This window comes from Rhopalosiphum maidis, chromosome 3 (assembly GCF_003676215.2).
Source record: "Rhopalosiphum maidis isolate BTI-1 chromosome 3, ASM367621v3, whole genome shotgun sequence".
Taxonomy (NCBI): domain Eukaryota; kingdom Metazoa; phylum Arthropoda; class Insecta; order Hemiptera; family Aphididae; genus Rhopalosiphum; species Rhopalosiphum maidis.
The window spans coordinates 29,251,291-29,267,649 of NC_040879.1; the positions used below are offsets into that span (position 1 = coordinate 29,251,291).

Genomic DNA, 16,359 nt, shown 5'->3' on the forward strand with positions numbered 1-16,359 from the left:
CTAAATATTTCTGTTGATTATTCGAAGTAAGATGAATTGAATAGATTATTGTATCGAAATTATAATATTGAAGGAATAGGAATTATGACATTAATCTAAAATGTTTTATTCAAAAGTTGTTTTTTTTTTTAAAAAAAGTCATTATTGTCGTACAGGACGTAATATTGTTATAAAAGAGACGATTTCCAAGAATGTTTCTATAAACTTACACTAATAAAAGAAAACAAGGGTGGGTATTTCTTCTGAAACTATTATGAGTTCACAATAATATTATGGTCTAGTTTTCAAAATAACACTTCTTCGGAATACACACAATTTATGTACCCTTATTGGAAACTTATTGACTCAAAATTGTTTATTTATTATTCAAGTCTAATATTACAATATAGTGATTGTATTTATTTTCTAAAAAAATATTAACGTTATTTTAAATAAAAATGTCTAGATTTAAATGTGCAATGTGCATGCATTATAAATTTAACAGATTGCGAAAAAAATTAATATTTTTCATCTAATCTGTAGCCAACTAAATGGAATTAAATTAATTAAAAACATGTTTAGAAAAACGGAGAAAGGAATATTTTTAATTGTTTAAACTAATACATTGAATAATTCATCAAAAAGTTAAAAATTAAAACTAAGTATCAATGTACTAAATGTACTAAATAAATAATTAAAGACAGAGTTTTATGCTTTTCAAATGGTAAATTATATTTCGTGTACAATACACCTATTATTGAAAATTAAAATTAATGTATTTTACTAATTGGATATATTATTTTAAGCTGATTATAAATTTAATTAAGTCAATTTAATTTATTGATTTTATAAATATTTATAAGAAAATAAATTTAAAATGAACTCAAGTCTATAAAATAATTTTCCCTCTTATTATTTTCTTTGTTACTTGTAACATTAATTCTGTTTCATTTCTATGTAAATTTAATTTTTTATCCGTATTTCATATATTTTACTGACCAATATTATATAAATATGTATAAACATTAACACTGTTAATAAAAAAAAAAAAAAAAAAAAATAGTCAAATTATGTGACACAAAAATTGGAAAATGTAATAACTAAAAAGCATTTTGTAATAATGAATATAATTGTTATTATCAATGAAACTGAAAAAATAATATTATTTCACATACAGATTCTCGTAGTTTTCCAGAGAACACATATAAACACATATTATCATAGTTTAAGTATTAAAACTGAAATTTTTCTCTTCCATTCATAATCGCATATCGCTCAATTTGAGTATCTCTCTCTTTACTTCTCTATTTCTTTCTATCCAACGCATACTCAAATACTGTCTACTTATTTTTTTACTTTAATTACTCGAAGTAACCTAACGCTAATGCTACACGCATTATAATCATCATATTCAACATCATTACTATATCATAATAATTTGCTATAAAACCACTCCCACTGCAGTACCGTACAGTCGAATTCACACTATACTCGACAAATAAACATTTTGTTTTTCAATTTAAATTATATAGTTATACGCCATTTACCATATCATATCGATTTCGTTATTAAATAAATATTAATTAATATTTTCATGTAACGCGTTCGTACGACTTACCGAGTCTAACAGATTTTGTTGAAGCGGCGGTGGCGGTGGTAGTGAGAATTCACTACTTGCGTTATCGGCTGTTTCCGAATTGTCAGCATCCCGATCTTTGAACGAGCCTATCAAGGAGGAGTTGCTATTACGCTTGTTTATACCTCTGTTTTTGACTATGGCTGCAGTCCTCTCCACGGCCTGTTCGCATATCTTGTTCACAGCCTCACGCACGCTATGTATCATCGTCAAACGGTACTCAGTATCCAATTCCGGCACCTGATCTTTTGAATCGTTGGCATTAATCTCGTCGGCACCTCCATCATTCACCTCTTCGACGCGGTGTTCATTTTTTTGATCTATTTCTGGTATGTTTTCTAAATCTTTTTTGGCTTTCACGTCTGATTGAACGTCGTTCTCAGACTCTTTGTTCTGGTCAGGTGTATTGTTTACATTCTGTTTTTCACTCGTGTCTGATTCATCGTTTTTTTCTGATTTAATTACTACATCAATTTGGGGAGTTTCATCTGGTTTGTCATTCGTGTCTGATTTTCTGAATGGATCAGATTTGTGTTTTACTTCTGGTACTACCATCGTAGATTCGATTGCGACCGGTATCATTACAGCCCTTTTGCCGTCGTTCCGTTTGTCAGGTTTCGACGAATATTCTGCACTGCTGTTATCATTCGGTAATGATGATCCTCGAAGAACACCATGCTGTCTATCATCAGTCCCTTCAGATCTTGATGTATTCGATGGTATTGGATCCCGGGAAGGGAGACCTGTAAAAAAAGAACAATAGTAATCAATAATAAATCATCAAAACTATCACATAAACGTGTTCAAATTTTCAGCTGAAAAAATTATAGAAAAAAACATGTTTGATGTCTACTAATTCATTCAATTCAAACATTAAAGTCATCGCTAATTACTATTACCTCATAATATAATATTATCTAGGCACTATTTTAATTGGTACTGGAAACAAAAAACTATTGTAAAAAATATCATTAATTCTTATAGATTTCAATATTTTATATGGATTGGATTTCTCGGCACTAACATAAAGTTAATTTCCGCACACGTCATTTTTCCTTAAAAATATGTTATACTTTCGAATAGCAAGTAAAACATTGATAATATTCATATTTTTTTTTATTGTTATATCTATATATAAACGGTAAATATTAATAATCCTAGCGGAAATTCGATAGCGGTAAACGTTGGAAACGTTTGATAACGGAGAAATTCGGGATGTTTGTTTGCTAAACGTTGAAGTAAACTTTGTAAACATTGTAAACGATACAGTCTAGCGTTTGATCTGTTTCGTTTCAACAACCAAAACCGTAGTCTTACGGGACGGTTTTTTTTTGTCTCGCCTTCTCATTTTAATTTTATTATCTCCATTTCACTGTTTTGTCTGTCTCGGTTTACACCTGTTTGGCTTTATCGGCATTAACTTAATTTTTTTTCAATGTATATTATCTCATTTTATTTTCTACGTGATATTTCGCTACAATTTGTATATGATCCTTATGATCCTATTTATTTCAATAATAATACATGTAATACGTTCTTAACTAATTAAAAAATCCACGATGCTCTAGCCCTTCAGTTGTTAGCTTGTGGTTTGAAATCTTGTTCAAATCGACCCTTTCGATAAATATTATCGAATAGTAACGATATATGTGTACATATTTAATTAAGTGTTTATAATATTATAATGTACAGACAGTTTGGTTATAAAATGAAAACAATTATAAATAAGAACTTAATCTTAAAATTCTCGTTTTTTATCGTTGTAAATTTTTATTACTAGCTTTTTTCAATACGGTAGATTTTATCCCACAATAATTTATTTTTTTTACACAAATAGAATTCATCCATATCCGCATTGACTTTATTCACATTTTTTTTTATGTATCATTACCATGATATACATATTATGTTATATGTTTATAAACTTAATACTGTATCACATTGAGAGACATGTTATCATGAGATTAAATTATTTCCAAGCAATGTTTAGCCCAATTCTATTGATATTTTCATACATAGTCTGTAAACGTAATACTCGTATTTACTTTATTCAAATATACTTTTATTCAGATTTTGTATTAGTTTTACCAGCTATTACTTTAATAACTATAAATAACGCATTTTTAATTAATGTTAACTATAGAAAATCTGGGTTTGAAATGCATATAATATTTACGAGTTTATTGCATTTTTTAACCTCATTTAAAGTCAATTAGACAAAACTAATTAAATAAATAAAAATATCCATTAACTTTATACTACACAATTATATTATACATTTACTGATATTACATTTAATATAAATACTTTTTATCATTTACGCAAATTAATATTAAAAATGTTCCAATTTTAATCTGTTTCGATAATGTTGATATTTTAATCATATTTGTAAGTGTTTATTTACAAATGACCTGTAGTAAAATTATTATTACCGCATGATACTATATTTGACTGAAACAAAAAAAATAGTATTAAAACTCGTAATATGTATTCATATATTTTTATAAAATTATGAAATTGATGACAGATGTTATTGTATGCTTTATTTAAAGGCATACTTGATTAGTGATGTGGTTGCTAAAGCGTGCGTAATTGTATTTAGTCGTGAGAAAGTTTTCACCTGTGACTAACGAGTAGTAGTACACAATGATATAAATAATATACTCCTATGCACATGATAATATGTAATACATCAAATTTTAGTTGCATGGTTTATAATAAAATACCTCAGTCCATTCATCTGATACACTTGATGATCATTATATTAATTTAAATCTCATCGTATTCTACAGATATGACATAATGTACAATGTTTTTAATATAAATTTATTAATTTTTTACTTTAATTATTGCACTGATTATACTGTCAACACCTTTAAAACTTTACGCTAAAATATTTTAAAAATGAGTTTTTTATGTAGTAAGGTTAAGCGGACTTAATACTAATTTCTTAATATCTAAGCTGAATATACTGATAAAGTAGATGTATGACATCTTTGAAATTATTAACTTAAATACTAAAAATTATGATAAATAATTTTAATAATTGAAAAACAAAAATGTTTATGGTTGAAAAATTTAAGTATTTACATAGTAAAGTCATACATTATTTTATAATACATTTATCAATTAAAATTTAATTGGGAATTAATTTGTCATCTATCGTCCACTTAAATTAATAATAACTTATTTCTTCATTGATGATATTGCATTAATGATAAACTATTGATTACATAATACAATTCTTACAAGGTAAATGTTTATATACTTTGCAAGAATATATCGAGGTTATTTAATAAATATAAATGTATAGTATAAACATGTCAGGTTTCAATAACAACGAAAATAACATCCATTATTAATAGGTTATTGAATATATGCACCTGATTCAGTTGATCCTCAAACTCTATACGAGGGTAGTATGTTACACTATCGTATAAAAAAAAAGTAAAATTGTAATAACTATAAGTAAAGTATGGTAAACGTCCAATACTTAAACTGTATAAAAAATTCAATAAAAAAAATATTACATTTGGTGCCTTGAGTTATTTTGCATGCCTTCAATGACACAATTTACAGAGACCTAACCTGTTTAACCTAACCTAGTAAATAAAAAATACTTCAATAATATACTTGCACCACAGCCCCTATTATTTTAGCTTTTGCATTACACGAAATCCCTAATGTTTAGTAACCAAATGTTTAAACGGGTTACGACTTCTATAAATAATTGATTCCACTCACTTATAAGTAGAAAATAAATATATTTATTATGTATAGATGTATATCACACGTACATACATATATGAATATGTAAGTATATCCTATTCAGAATGATACTATTTATTTCTCTACTTGATATATATATATAATATTAAACTAATGCATTATTGTTGCTATTATACATTATAATATTATCTATATATATATATATACCTATTGTACATAAAAATGTAGATTTAACAATAAAAATTGTATGTATTTATCATATATATAAAGGTTGTATAATATTCTGTTTTTATTTAAAGGCTAGCTTATAAAAAGATAGTCTTTAAATAAAAACAGAATATTATAAATTATAATAAATTATTGACTATTGTGTACTAAAAATTGAGAATTTTTTTCTATATAACTGGATTGATTTAATTTGAATAATCTAAGAAATAATAATTTATTATTAAACTAATTGTAATAATATATAATCCAGAACTAGATAAAGCATTTTTATTACTTTAATTTTAATCAAACTTTGGATTTTTAACATTGCTTATTGGATTCATTTTGATACTAGACTATTTTATTCCATTAATTATATGAGTCGAAAAGACTAAAGGCCTACCACTTCCAAAAATGTACACATATTCTCTTTTTTGAATTTAGTTAAATTAAAAATATTTATTAATATTTAAAATCTAACTCTAAATTTAAAACATTTTATTTTTGATTTGAAAACAAAACATGAAATTAGGTAGTGTATTTGAAAAATAAATTGAGTAACTCTTATTATTTTTAATCAAATTTATTAAAGTGTTCATTAAAATATATTATTTAGTTTTAGAGATATTTATTTTAGATATAATTGAAATCCCAAAATTCTATTATTTTTTTTTTAAATTTATTACAAACCTTTCATATTTTACTTTATTATCCATATTTTAAATTTCTAACTAACTAAAATAATTTAGTTTTAATTATACAACAAATAAATTGGGAACTTTTATATTTAAAGATCTATTAATTTTATTATTAAAAAATATAACTTACTAATGTTTTAGCGTATATCTAAAACATAATTTTCTTTGTAATTTGTTTAGTATAATCTCTAAATTGTGACTGACAGTTGAGACAGAAATAGAAAGTAAAAAGTAAAATATACATAGACAAGTAATACGAATAATAAGATAATGTAAAATAATTTCGATTTTAGTTAAAATATTATACATAATATTATATACACAATTGTTTTATACAATAATCATGAATCGTGATGAATTTAATTATTTAGCTACCAATTTAGTCAAGATGGGCAAAAGTGTGATGGAAAGACATAGTGAGTTTTTTTTTAATATGGTTCAATCTATTATCTACATTTTTTCTGATACCTATCTCTAAGAACAATCCCTGAAATTTAACAACCAAGATAAGGAACGAATATCATGTACTCATATTTTGGTCACTTCGTCGTCTCGTTGTTTATTTTTGGTATTTTTACGACGAAAATTGCGAGAACGTAATTTAATAAAAAAAAATTATCAAAAATGAAATAAAATGTATTAAATCAAATTCAAATAGTGTATTAACTTGTCACTGATCGCTTAATTTTTTTTACATTCATTTAGTCACGTTGTGTAAAAAGTATTTCTTAAGTATGAAATATTTTATAATTATCAATTTAAATTATTATTTTTTAATTAATATAATATGGAGTATCTATATTAATAATTATTGTATTTACCTTGTATACATACATGCTGTATAACATTGAATACTGCATACATTAAAAATAGAATTTTTTTTAAATTCAATTTTTTTTTCGTTGAATCGTATTATGACGTGATATTGATAAGTAGAGCATAGACTTTTACGTAATAAAAAATTTATCAAATATGCAGTTAATCAAATATGAACTGAAAAATTATACATTAAAAAATTTAATTTTTTCTTTATTTTAAATAATTTTAATTATTCAGCTTTATTCAATTTTTTATGTACCTATATGTAAATATATATATAAAAACAATACTTAAAACCGATACATATATTATAATCTGATCCACTCATTGACCATTAAGATACAAATTAGTCTCTATCATCTTCATAAACAATTAACGGTTTAATATTATAATAATTGTTGAACTTGATTTGAAAAATATTTACGGAAGTGCTTGATTTTCTATAAGCTATTAAAATATGCTCTTATAATCAAATATATGTCCTTTAAAATGAAAATATCAAAATATGCAAACATTTTTACTAAACACTTCGAGTTCACATAAACGTCCACAAACGTGAAATGTATTGTGCACCTACTTATTAAACATACGATAATAACAAACAGAAAATATATACAAATTCATAAGATTGTTTGCTCTATCAACAAGCTAATTGGAATTACAGAATTCGTCTTACTAATAATGCCATAAAAACACACAAGTGGAGTTTATTATCGGCTTGATACCATGTTTAATTCTCAGTAATTCTTTATTAGTTATTTTATTTTTCAATAAGAATTGACAAAATTGTACATCTAAACGAAAAATAAATATATTTTCTGCAGTATGTATTTATAATTTAAAAACGATTGTCGTAGAGATTATTGTAACTTTTTACCGTAATGTGTGTGCACTGTGCAACAACGTATATTAATTATTATTTAATAATACTAATATTTCAATAACTTACTATGTTATATGAAAAATCCCGCTAAATTAAGAAAATAATAACAATAATATAAATATAGAATTACATAAAAAATATATCCTTTATAAATCATGCTGAATCACCTGTATCCTTCGCTCGCAATTGATTTCGATTAAATTGAAAAAATTCAATACGATGATTTTTCATTGAATTCAAATACTATAATAGGAATCTACCCAATAATGTGTTACACTCGAAACCATTCAATACTATTGACTGAGTTCTCAGGTATTTAAAATTATAAAATATTGGTGTGCCATTCAGTAAAAAACTGTGTATATTATTCATATGTAAGTATTACTGGGTAAATCAAGGATAGTACTATAATAGTGTTCGAAATTTGAAATGGTTAAACGTAATTTCAATGAAAATATATCGACATGATTTATGAACAAATACTTATAGGGAATATAATACCATTTGCCAGTTTGAATTGGATGAACTTTTCTCGTATTCATGTACAATGTACAATGTTTGTTTATTATTATTTTTTCCGCAATCATTTGAATCGTATTCGACCAAAAAAATGAATTTCGGTTTGTCACTAAAACCCTATGACATAAATGGACTCTTAACAATGCGCAAATTATTAAATATTTACGAGACATGTTTTGAAATTAATTCAACTTCGTGCACCTCAATTTCTCTATATTTAAATAATATTTACCGTTATAATAGTTATTGCTATGGAAACGTGTGATTATTGTTAAAATATAATTGTTCATAAAAATAAATATTTATATTAATACACCTGTAGATTCAAGCGATGACATGTTTGCATTGTATTTGTATCTATATAAGTATTTTTATTTTATTTTACACGTTAGATCAAATAAGATTATTTAGTATTAGACATTTAGACGCCCGTTAGTTCAAATCGAAACTTGAAATCATATAATTATTATTAGGATGCAAATTTCAATAATAAATAATCATTTAAATAAAAGTATTTTCGTTTTATCTCGATTCGTAATATAATTTATATAATATTATATATATATATATAGTAGTAATTATTTAAGATTTTAAAATTATATAATAAATCATGTGCATTAACATAAATATTTGACGCTGCAGTGAACGGAACACATTATAATATAATGCAGTTTACACAACACACGTTGTTTCTGACATTTTCCTATAATGTCAAATAATATTTGGTATTTACAGTGGTTGTTTACACGTACAATTCAATAAACTATGTGAAAGTAAAATTAAATAATTGTTTTATTTTTGAAGTGCCAAAATATGAAAATAATAATTATCATACATCGTTTAATTCGATAACATTTACAATCAATCGAGTGCTAGTAGTTGAACATCCGCGTTATTGTTATTTTATTAAAAGTTTGTTTGTAATACACGCACAAAGGTTACAAACTAATATTGTTTTATTCGGTAGATAGTTTGTTGTTTGCAACAATTTTAGTTACATTTTTAACGATCCATATGTATTTGGTTTAATTGTTAAATGTTATCGTGTAAATGTTTGTGGACGTTGTTAATTTAAAACTATTGAAATATTGTAGATATATCGATCAATTAGCTTCTCTTAAGTACAATATTATTTGTTTTCAATAATTATATGTAATTAATTTCCCGTGTGTAACATACCTACATAACACGTACAACGAATGTAATTAATACAATGACTTAATATTTATTTATTTTCTTTTTCTCTTTCTTTTACAAAATCTATTAATGATATGATATTAAAATATATAACACAATAAATCCACGATAACTCCGACTCTTTAAAACCTCGTCTTGTTGTTGGCTATACGAGACTTGAAGAGAGCTTGGTCAACCATTTAGGGCTACAACTATACAATCCGCATATCGTCTCATATGTGCAGTACCTTTCTAGTATTGAACTATTGTAAGCTTTTATAAGTTGGGTCTTAGGAATGTATTTTGTTAGAACAATAGTATTTTTGAACAAAAATATTTTATAATTTAAAAAAAATATATTGACGATATAGTAAGTAGAGTATTGTACAGTTTTGTATTATTTGAAATTGTTATGACCATTTAAAGCTTTTCAATTATAATGCCTGATAGTCGTATCTCGGAATATTATGAAACGTATGCGTTTTGAAAGTTAACTCAGAGATTCTCGATAACTCTCTGATGAATCATAATAATGTACACTAGAACACAGGAAATTATTTGAGTAGTAAGAAAAATATTAATCGTATCAATCTGTTATATCTTAATTATTATTCTTATATTAAGTGGTAACCCTAATATTATGATGTTAACATTTCAACCATTTTGACGTGTGTGATTCGAAATACTTACTTTTCCGCGTGATTTCCTCGCTTGGGAGGTTCGTAGTCATAAAATAATTAACATAAATAACAACAACAGTATAAATAATAATAAAAAAAAGTGCGATTATTAAAATTTACACCACCGGTGTATGTACTTAAAAAAAAAAACAGTCACTTAGAAACCTTGAAAGACAACCATTTTCATCGGATAACTGAACGCATTTTGGACCATATCTAGGAACGTAGCACGAGTGAGTTATGGTCTATTATGATACTGCAGCGGCGACGATCTCGATGGTGACGGCGGCACACCGACGAGGTAAATCATATAACATCTTTCGGCCATGCAATGTGCGAGCGACGGATGCGTGATGCAGTTGTTTCCATCGTCGTGCGGTCAACAAATCGACGGAACGCTATTCGACTATCGCGTAACGACGCCAAACTTGAACAACGAATAATAACGGTAAACATAGGGCGTGTAGCGTCGTGTCCGTGTCCCCGTTCCGGTGCAGCCGCTCCGCCGACGGCTCAGTGGTGCACTGTGCTCCACGTGATTATGGCTTCGTACTGCATGTGGTCGCGCACGGTCACGGTGCACCACGGCGGCGTGTGCAGTGCGGCGATGCTCTTTTCTTGGTACTCGTAGCCCGCCAGGACCCGCGCCATCCGGTCCAGCACCATTCGGTCCCAGCACACATACCGCGAGCGGCCCCTCTGCTTCGGCCAGCCCTTCCGGCCCATCGTCTTCACCCGGAACTCCATGCCCGGCGGCCCACTGGTGAACTTGGTGTGCGCGTCCGGGTCGAACACCTTGAGCACGGCCACTTGGATCGCTTCCATCGACGGCTGGGCCACGCACACCCAGTAAAGTCGGCCGCTGTCCTGGACATTTCTCGTCAGGTACGCGCGGCGTATGGGGCCTTGCAGCCCGAACGTCAGATCCGGCATCAGGAACTGGTTTACCTGCGACACGCCAACGAGCAATGAAAACGGTGTCTGAACGCGTTGCGGATGTTGAAACGATTTTTTATCATAATATTGTAACGAAATCGAGTGGTGGGCGCGATAGTTATACCGTATACGCTGTACGCGGTATTGCAATCGATTAAATCATTATATTTTTCAATGGTCATCCTACGGTTTTGCCGAGTCGCCATACGATTTCGCCTATTTTAAATCAAACTCAAACTCGTCGTCGGACGTTAACTTTTGGTTTTGAATTCGCAGTTTTAAAAGATCAAAATTACTTACAAAAAAAAAATTATATATATATATATATATAGGCTAAACGTTAGAAAACAGTTTGCAAATTGGTATTTTAGCATAATCGAAGAATCTCATCTGAATCCGATGTCCCAAGACTGACGCTTATCTCGTAAACGTTTCAAAAGTAATATGCACATCCCGTCCCCGGCCCATCGCCCCATCTATCCACCCACCAACTGGGCCCGGCACACGACGTTATACTGACCGTCGTATGGCGCGCGGCGTCATGACATTATACCGTAACGCAGCAGGCGGTTGTTATGTGTGTACGTTACCAGCACGTCGTAGGCGGAGAACAGATGGTTGGTGGACACGTGGTGGAACGTGTCGCCGTACGCGCCGGACCACTGGCAACCGGGCACCATGCACCGGACGTGCGGGGCGTGCGGGCACAGGGCCTCGTGCGTGGCGGCCGACAGCACGTACAGCAGATAAGGGCACCCGTTCAGCCGGTAGGCGCACGTCACCTTGACGACGGACATGATCTCGTTCAGCTTGCGCGCCGAGGCCGGTTCCGGCACCGCTTGGACGGCCACTGTTGTGCGCGGGTCGTGCGGCTCGTCCCCGTACGCGTCCGTCGTCGGCGGCGTGCAGCCGTCGTCGTCCAGACGGGCGGGCGGCGATCGGCACAGCGGACACTTGGGCGGCGTCTGCGGGTGCAGCCTGTTCATGGTGTACGAGCAATCGTCGCACAGGCCGTGCCCGTTGTCGCAGCACGTGAACATGGCGCCCGACAGTTCCTTGCACACCGGACACTCGAGCGCGCGCCGCACGCCGTCCGACAGCTGTTGGATTTCGTCGTACGCCGCCGAGCAACGGCCCCGCTCGTCCGGCGGTGCCACGGCCGATTTGGACGACGGGGCCCCGCCGTCGCCGAAACACCCGCTTCCGGACGGCATGGGGTAGCGGAACTGGGGACATCCGTTCATTTCGTCGCTGCTCGAAACGGCACTCGGACAGGACGGCGACGAGAAGACGCACAGCGCGTTGACAAAGTTATACGATATTCGCGCGTGTACGGTCGCAAGTAATTATTAATATTGTCGATGTCGCGGTTGCTTTTGTTGTTGTTGCAGTTGTTGTTGTTGTTGTTGCTGTAGTTGTTGTTGTTATTGTTATTGTCGTCGTCGATGAGCCAGTCGATATCGAATATTTTTACGGCCCGCCGACAATCGGTCGAGCCGAATGTTTGTTTTTTTCTCCGTCGGTCCGACTGCACGTTCACTGTTGCCGGGCGCACCGCTGCCTTGGCGACCGCGCGGGTGTTTGGCGGCGGCGCCGTAGCACCGGACCGTGTGACCGGCCCGGAAGGGTATTATTGACTTGTGCGGGGAGGGGGAGGGGGCGGGAGGGCGGAAAAGCGGAAAAAAATAATTAAACCCGTCTCATAGAGGGAAACGGAAACAAACCGCGAATATCCGCCGAGCAAACGAAAGACTAGTATATCATGTAGAGGTATATATATATATATATATAGACGATCATATTTATTCTTATACGAATACATTTTATACGTACCTATTTAATGTATATATACACGTTTTGGAGCCGATTTTCGAGATTTATCTGGACCGGTGTCAAATGTCGTCGTTTTCGATCGTTTGATAAAATATATCATTATTGAATATGGCAACGTCGGAATGAAAAATATAAATTGACCTACCGCGGTCTCATCAGGTACCAGAAATTCCGTTTTCAGTCGTATTTTACCAATAACTAGTGGGGTAACCCGAGTGAATGTGTTTTACCAATTTTATGCGTTACGTCTTCTTAATATCGTTACACGACAACCGACAACCGTACAGACTCTTGTGATAATAATTATACTATACTGATAAATATTTATATCCGGTAAAACGCTTACATCTGTAAACGCCGTTCAAATTTTCAGTTGTTCGACGATTGCGATGAAATGCTAAAGAATATTAAACGTTTATATTATTATATTATAACATAATATAAAATAAACCGCGTCGCCAAGCTCGTTGTACGTCGTGTTATATTTACCTACCGTGCAATGCACTCGGTCCGCATACGGCGTCGCATCTTATTTGTCTGTGTTTTATATTCAGTCGTTTTTTTTTTTTTTTATCCTTTTCATTCAATATTATCATAATTGCTATTCGTTGCCCCTAACGAGCACATACCCCACATGCGATGCTCGTCGTCGATGCCGAAATTCGGCCGTTTATCTGTTTTATTATTACGATATACGGCGCCACTCTCGTTATTATACGCACCTATAGATAATATATTTATATATATACGCACTACGCGCGCCACCGTTATCCATAAAGTCGAGCGTAATTTCCTCGAACGATTTTCGCACGAACGATTTGCATTCTAATGCTACGCCGATTCTATACAGCGTTTCGGTTGGTTGCTAACACCGTTTTTTTAATATTATTTCTCGTCGCAGCGTTACAGATGTTATTCGTACAATATCATAATAGATTTATACACGATCGTTCGATATAACGTCGTGATCCGACCATAATGCCCCTAAATATTAGTCTACGCGAGTTTGTAAAAAATACGGCTGAAATGTCCACGGATCGCTGTACTACACGATAATGATAAAAATATGTTTGTTGTGGCATTGTTTGACTCGAATGAATGGATTGTACACGGAAATAATATGTGTGATTCGCGAGGGTAAAATATGACGTATTGTAAAGAAATAAACTTTATTGAATTAACAACGAAATTCTGACTTCACTTTATAAAAAAGTTATAATTGTCTTGACAAACAACGTTGTTTGCCAATCCGATGTTAGAAAATCGTAAACGAAAATACAATACTAGGTAATTTTTTAATTTTTTGATTTGAAAAACTGACTTTCACTGTTTTAATATATAACACCATAAGACTCCTGCAGCAGTAAATAGTAGGCGGCATACCAATACATCATTTTATACCAACCGGAATAATCCGATAAATAATAAATAACTTTTGTAAAGATCAACAATAGTGTTATGGGAGGTTTTAATTTGCACCTAAATTAGTATCTATGTATTCGATCATACATTATTATTTTATTAAATTTTTAACTGACTAACTTTGTTATGATGGTACTTTTAAAAGTAAATACACCATTATAATATTATGCTATAGTAGATTTTTTTTGTTCGTAACATGATAATATTTTTGCCGAAAACAATGCGTTTATTATATAGATAATATTATTATAGTTTATGTAATATATGATATATCAATACAATGTCAGCTTGTTTTTGAATTTTTTATTAAATTATATCATGTGTGTTTCATTTATTATTATTATTATTATTAGGTAGTTGTAAGTCAATACTTACCATGTGAATTAGATAAGTGAAATAAAAGCTCAGAATCTGAAATGGAATATTCTGTGTTATTAGATTCTCGTATATTTCAATATTTAATACTTTCCAACGTATACTATCGAAATAATAATCGATTTTAATTTTGATGAAAATTACAGTTTTTTAATATAAATTTATTATTATTTATATTATTGTTATATAATTCAAAAATATTGTTGCAAATTACATAATATATTGTACATTATATTTGGGGACAATTTTGGTGCGAATTGACTACAGCCGGTGTTTTGGGTATCCGCGAGTATTGGAAAAATGGGACAATCATGCTCCAAGCCCAATGCTGTTTTTATATGGTCTATCGACGTGTATTCCAACAATACCTATTCATATATCTCTCGTTACGACTTCGGAACTATGTACGTGTCCTATCTGTAGTTCGAATCTTTGTCCACGAACAATCACAGCGCGTATGCTGTTTATTAATTTCTGTATCACGAATGCAGTAAGTAATATTTTGGCATTCGTGTCCCACCAAAAAAAAAAAAAAAAAACGTACTTAATTTTAATTCATCAACACATACTGTTATACTATACAAAATCCATAATGTTATTATTGTCTAAAAATGTCTGACACATATTATATAATATAGAGTTATATCGATGATACAAGATAAATAATTGATCTGACATCATAACTAGTATGACCCTTATCGTGCATTATTGTTTTGTCTCGAATCAATTTTAATTACAAACATGTATATTTTTATAATACCCCGACACGTCTTGCATACTGTCTGTATTTATATATATATATATATATATATGTGTGTGTGTGTGTGTCTTGTCAATATGTTAAGATAATGATGCCCATTTATTTTTAATTTTATTACTTTTAAACGGACCATTTAGCAAGCGTGTAAACACCATAGTATTATTAACTTGTTTTGGTATGTATTGCAGTTCAATTAAAAAAAAAAAAAAAAAAACAAACAAACAAATATGTAAATCCAATTCTATTATTTTAATTATAGGCGTATAACGGTGAAAAAAAATTACACGTAGTAAGACACACTTAAATAATTACGATTGGTTTTTTAATTTATTTATTTTCTATGTACACGGAAACTCACATTCAAATTGATTTCATTAATTATTTGTCATTAACGTGGTATGCAATTTTTTAATACCTAACTATTATAAGGGATTAGGTGTATAGCTATGCCGTTATTGCATCAAGCTTTTTGTGTTCAGCGGAAATAAAAATCAATTCATTGCTGATGCTTAACACGTAACGCGTAATATAATTTCCGTGTAAGTACTCATACCGCAGTATTTTATCACGGTTAATCGATATTGTACAACCGAGAAACAGTTGAAATATTATCTGTCATATTATGACCAACCATCGGCGATGATATTAAATAAAAGCCAAGGGCTGTACATTTTCCAAACATCTATAGGTGTTTCGTGCGTATACTA

General features: G+C 31.0%; 1 protein-coding gene across 2 annotated transcripts in view; it reads right to left on the reverse strand.

Moving 5' to 3' along the window:
- Positions 1-16,359, reverse strand: part of LOC113558469 (cell wall protein IFF6) — a 131,258-nt gene that overhangs the window by 24,108 nt on the left and 90,791 nt on the right. For both annotated transcript variants that reach the window (XM_026963928.1, XM_026963929.1), the window contains exon 3: positions 1,598-2,358. In XM_026963928.1, the coding sequence (XP_026819729.1) occupies positions 1,598-2,358 (761 nt within the window). The remainder of the gene's footprint in view (positions 1-1,597; positions 2,359-16,359) is intronic.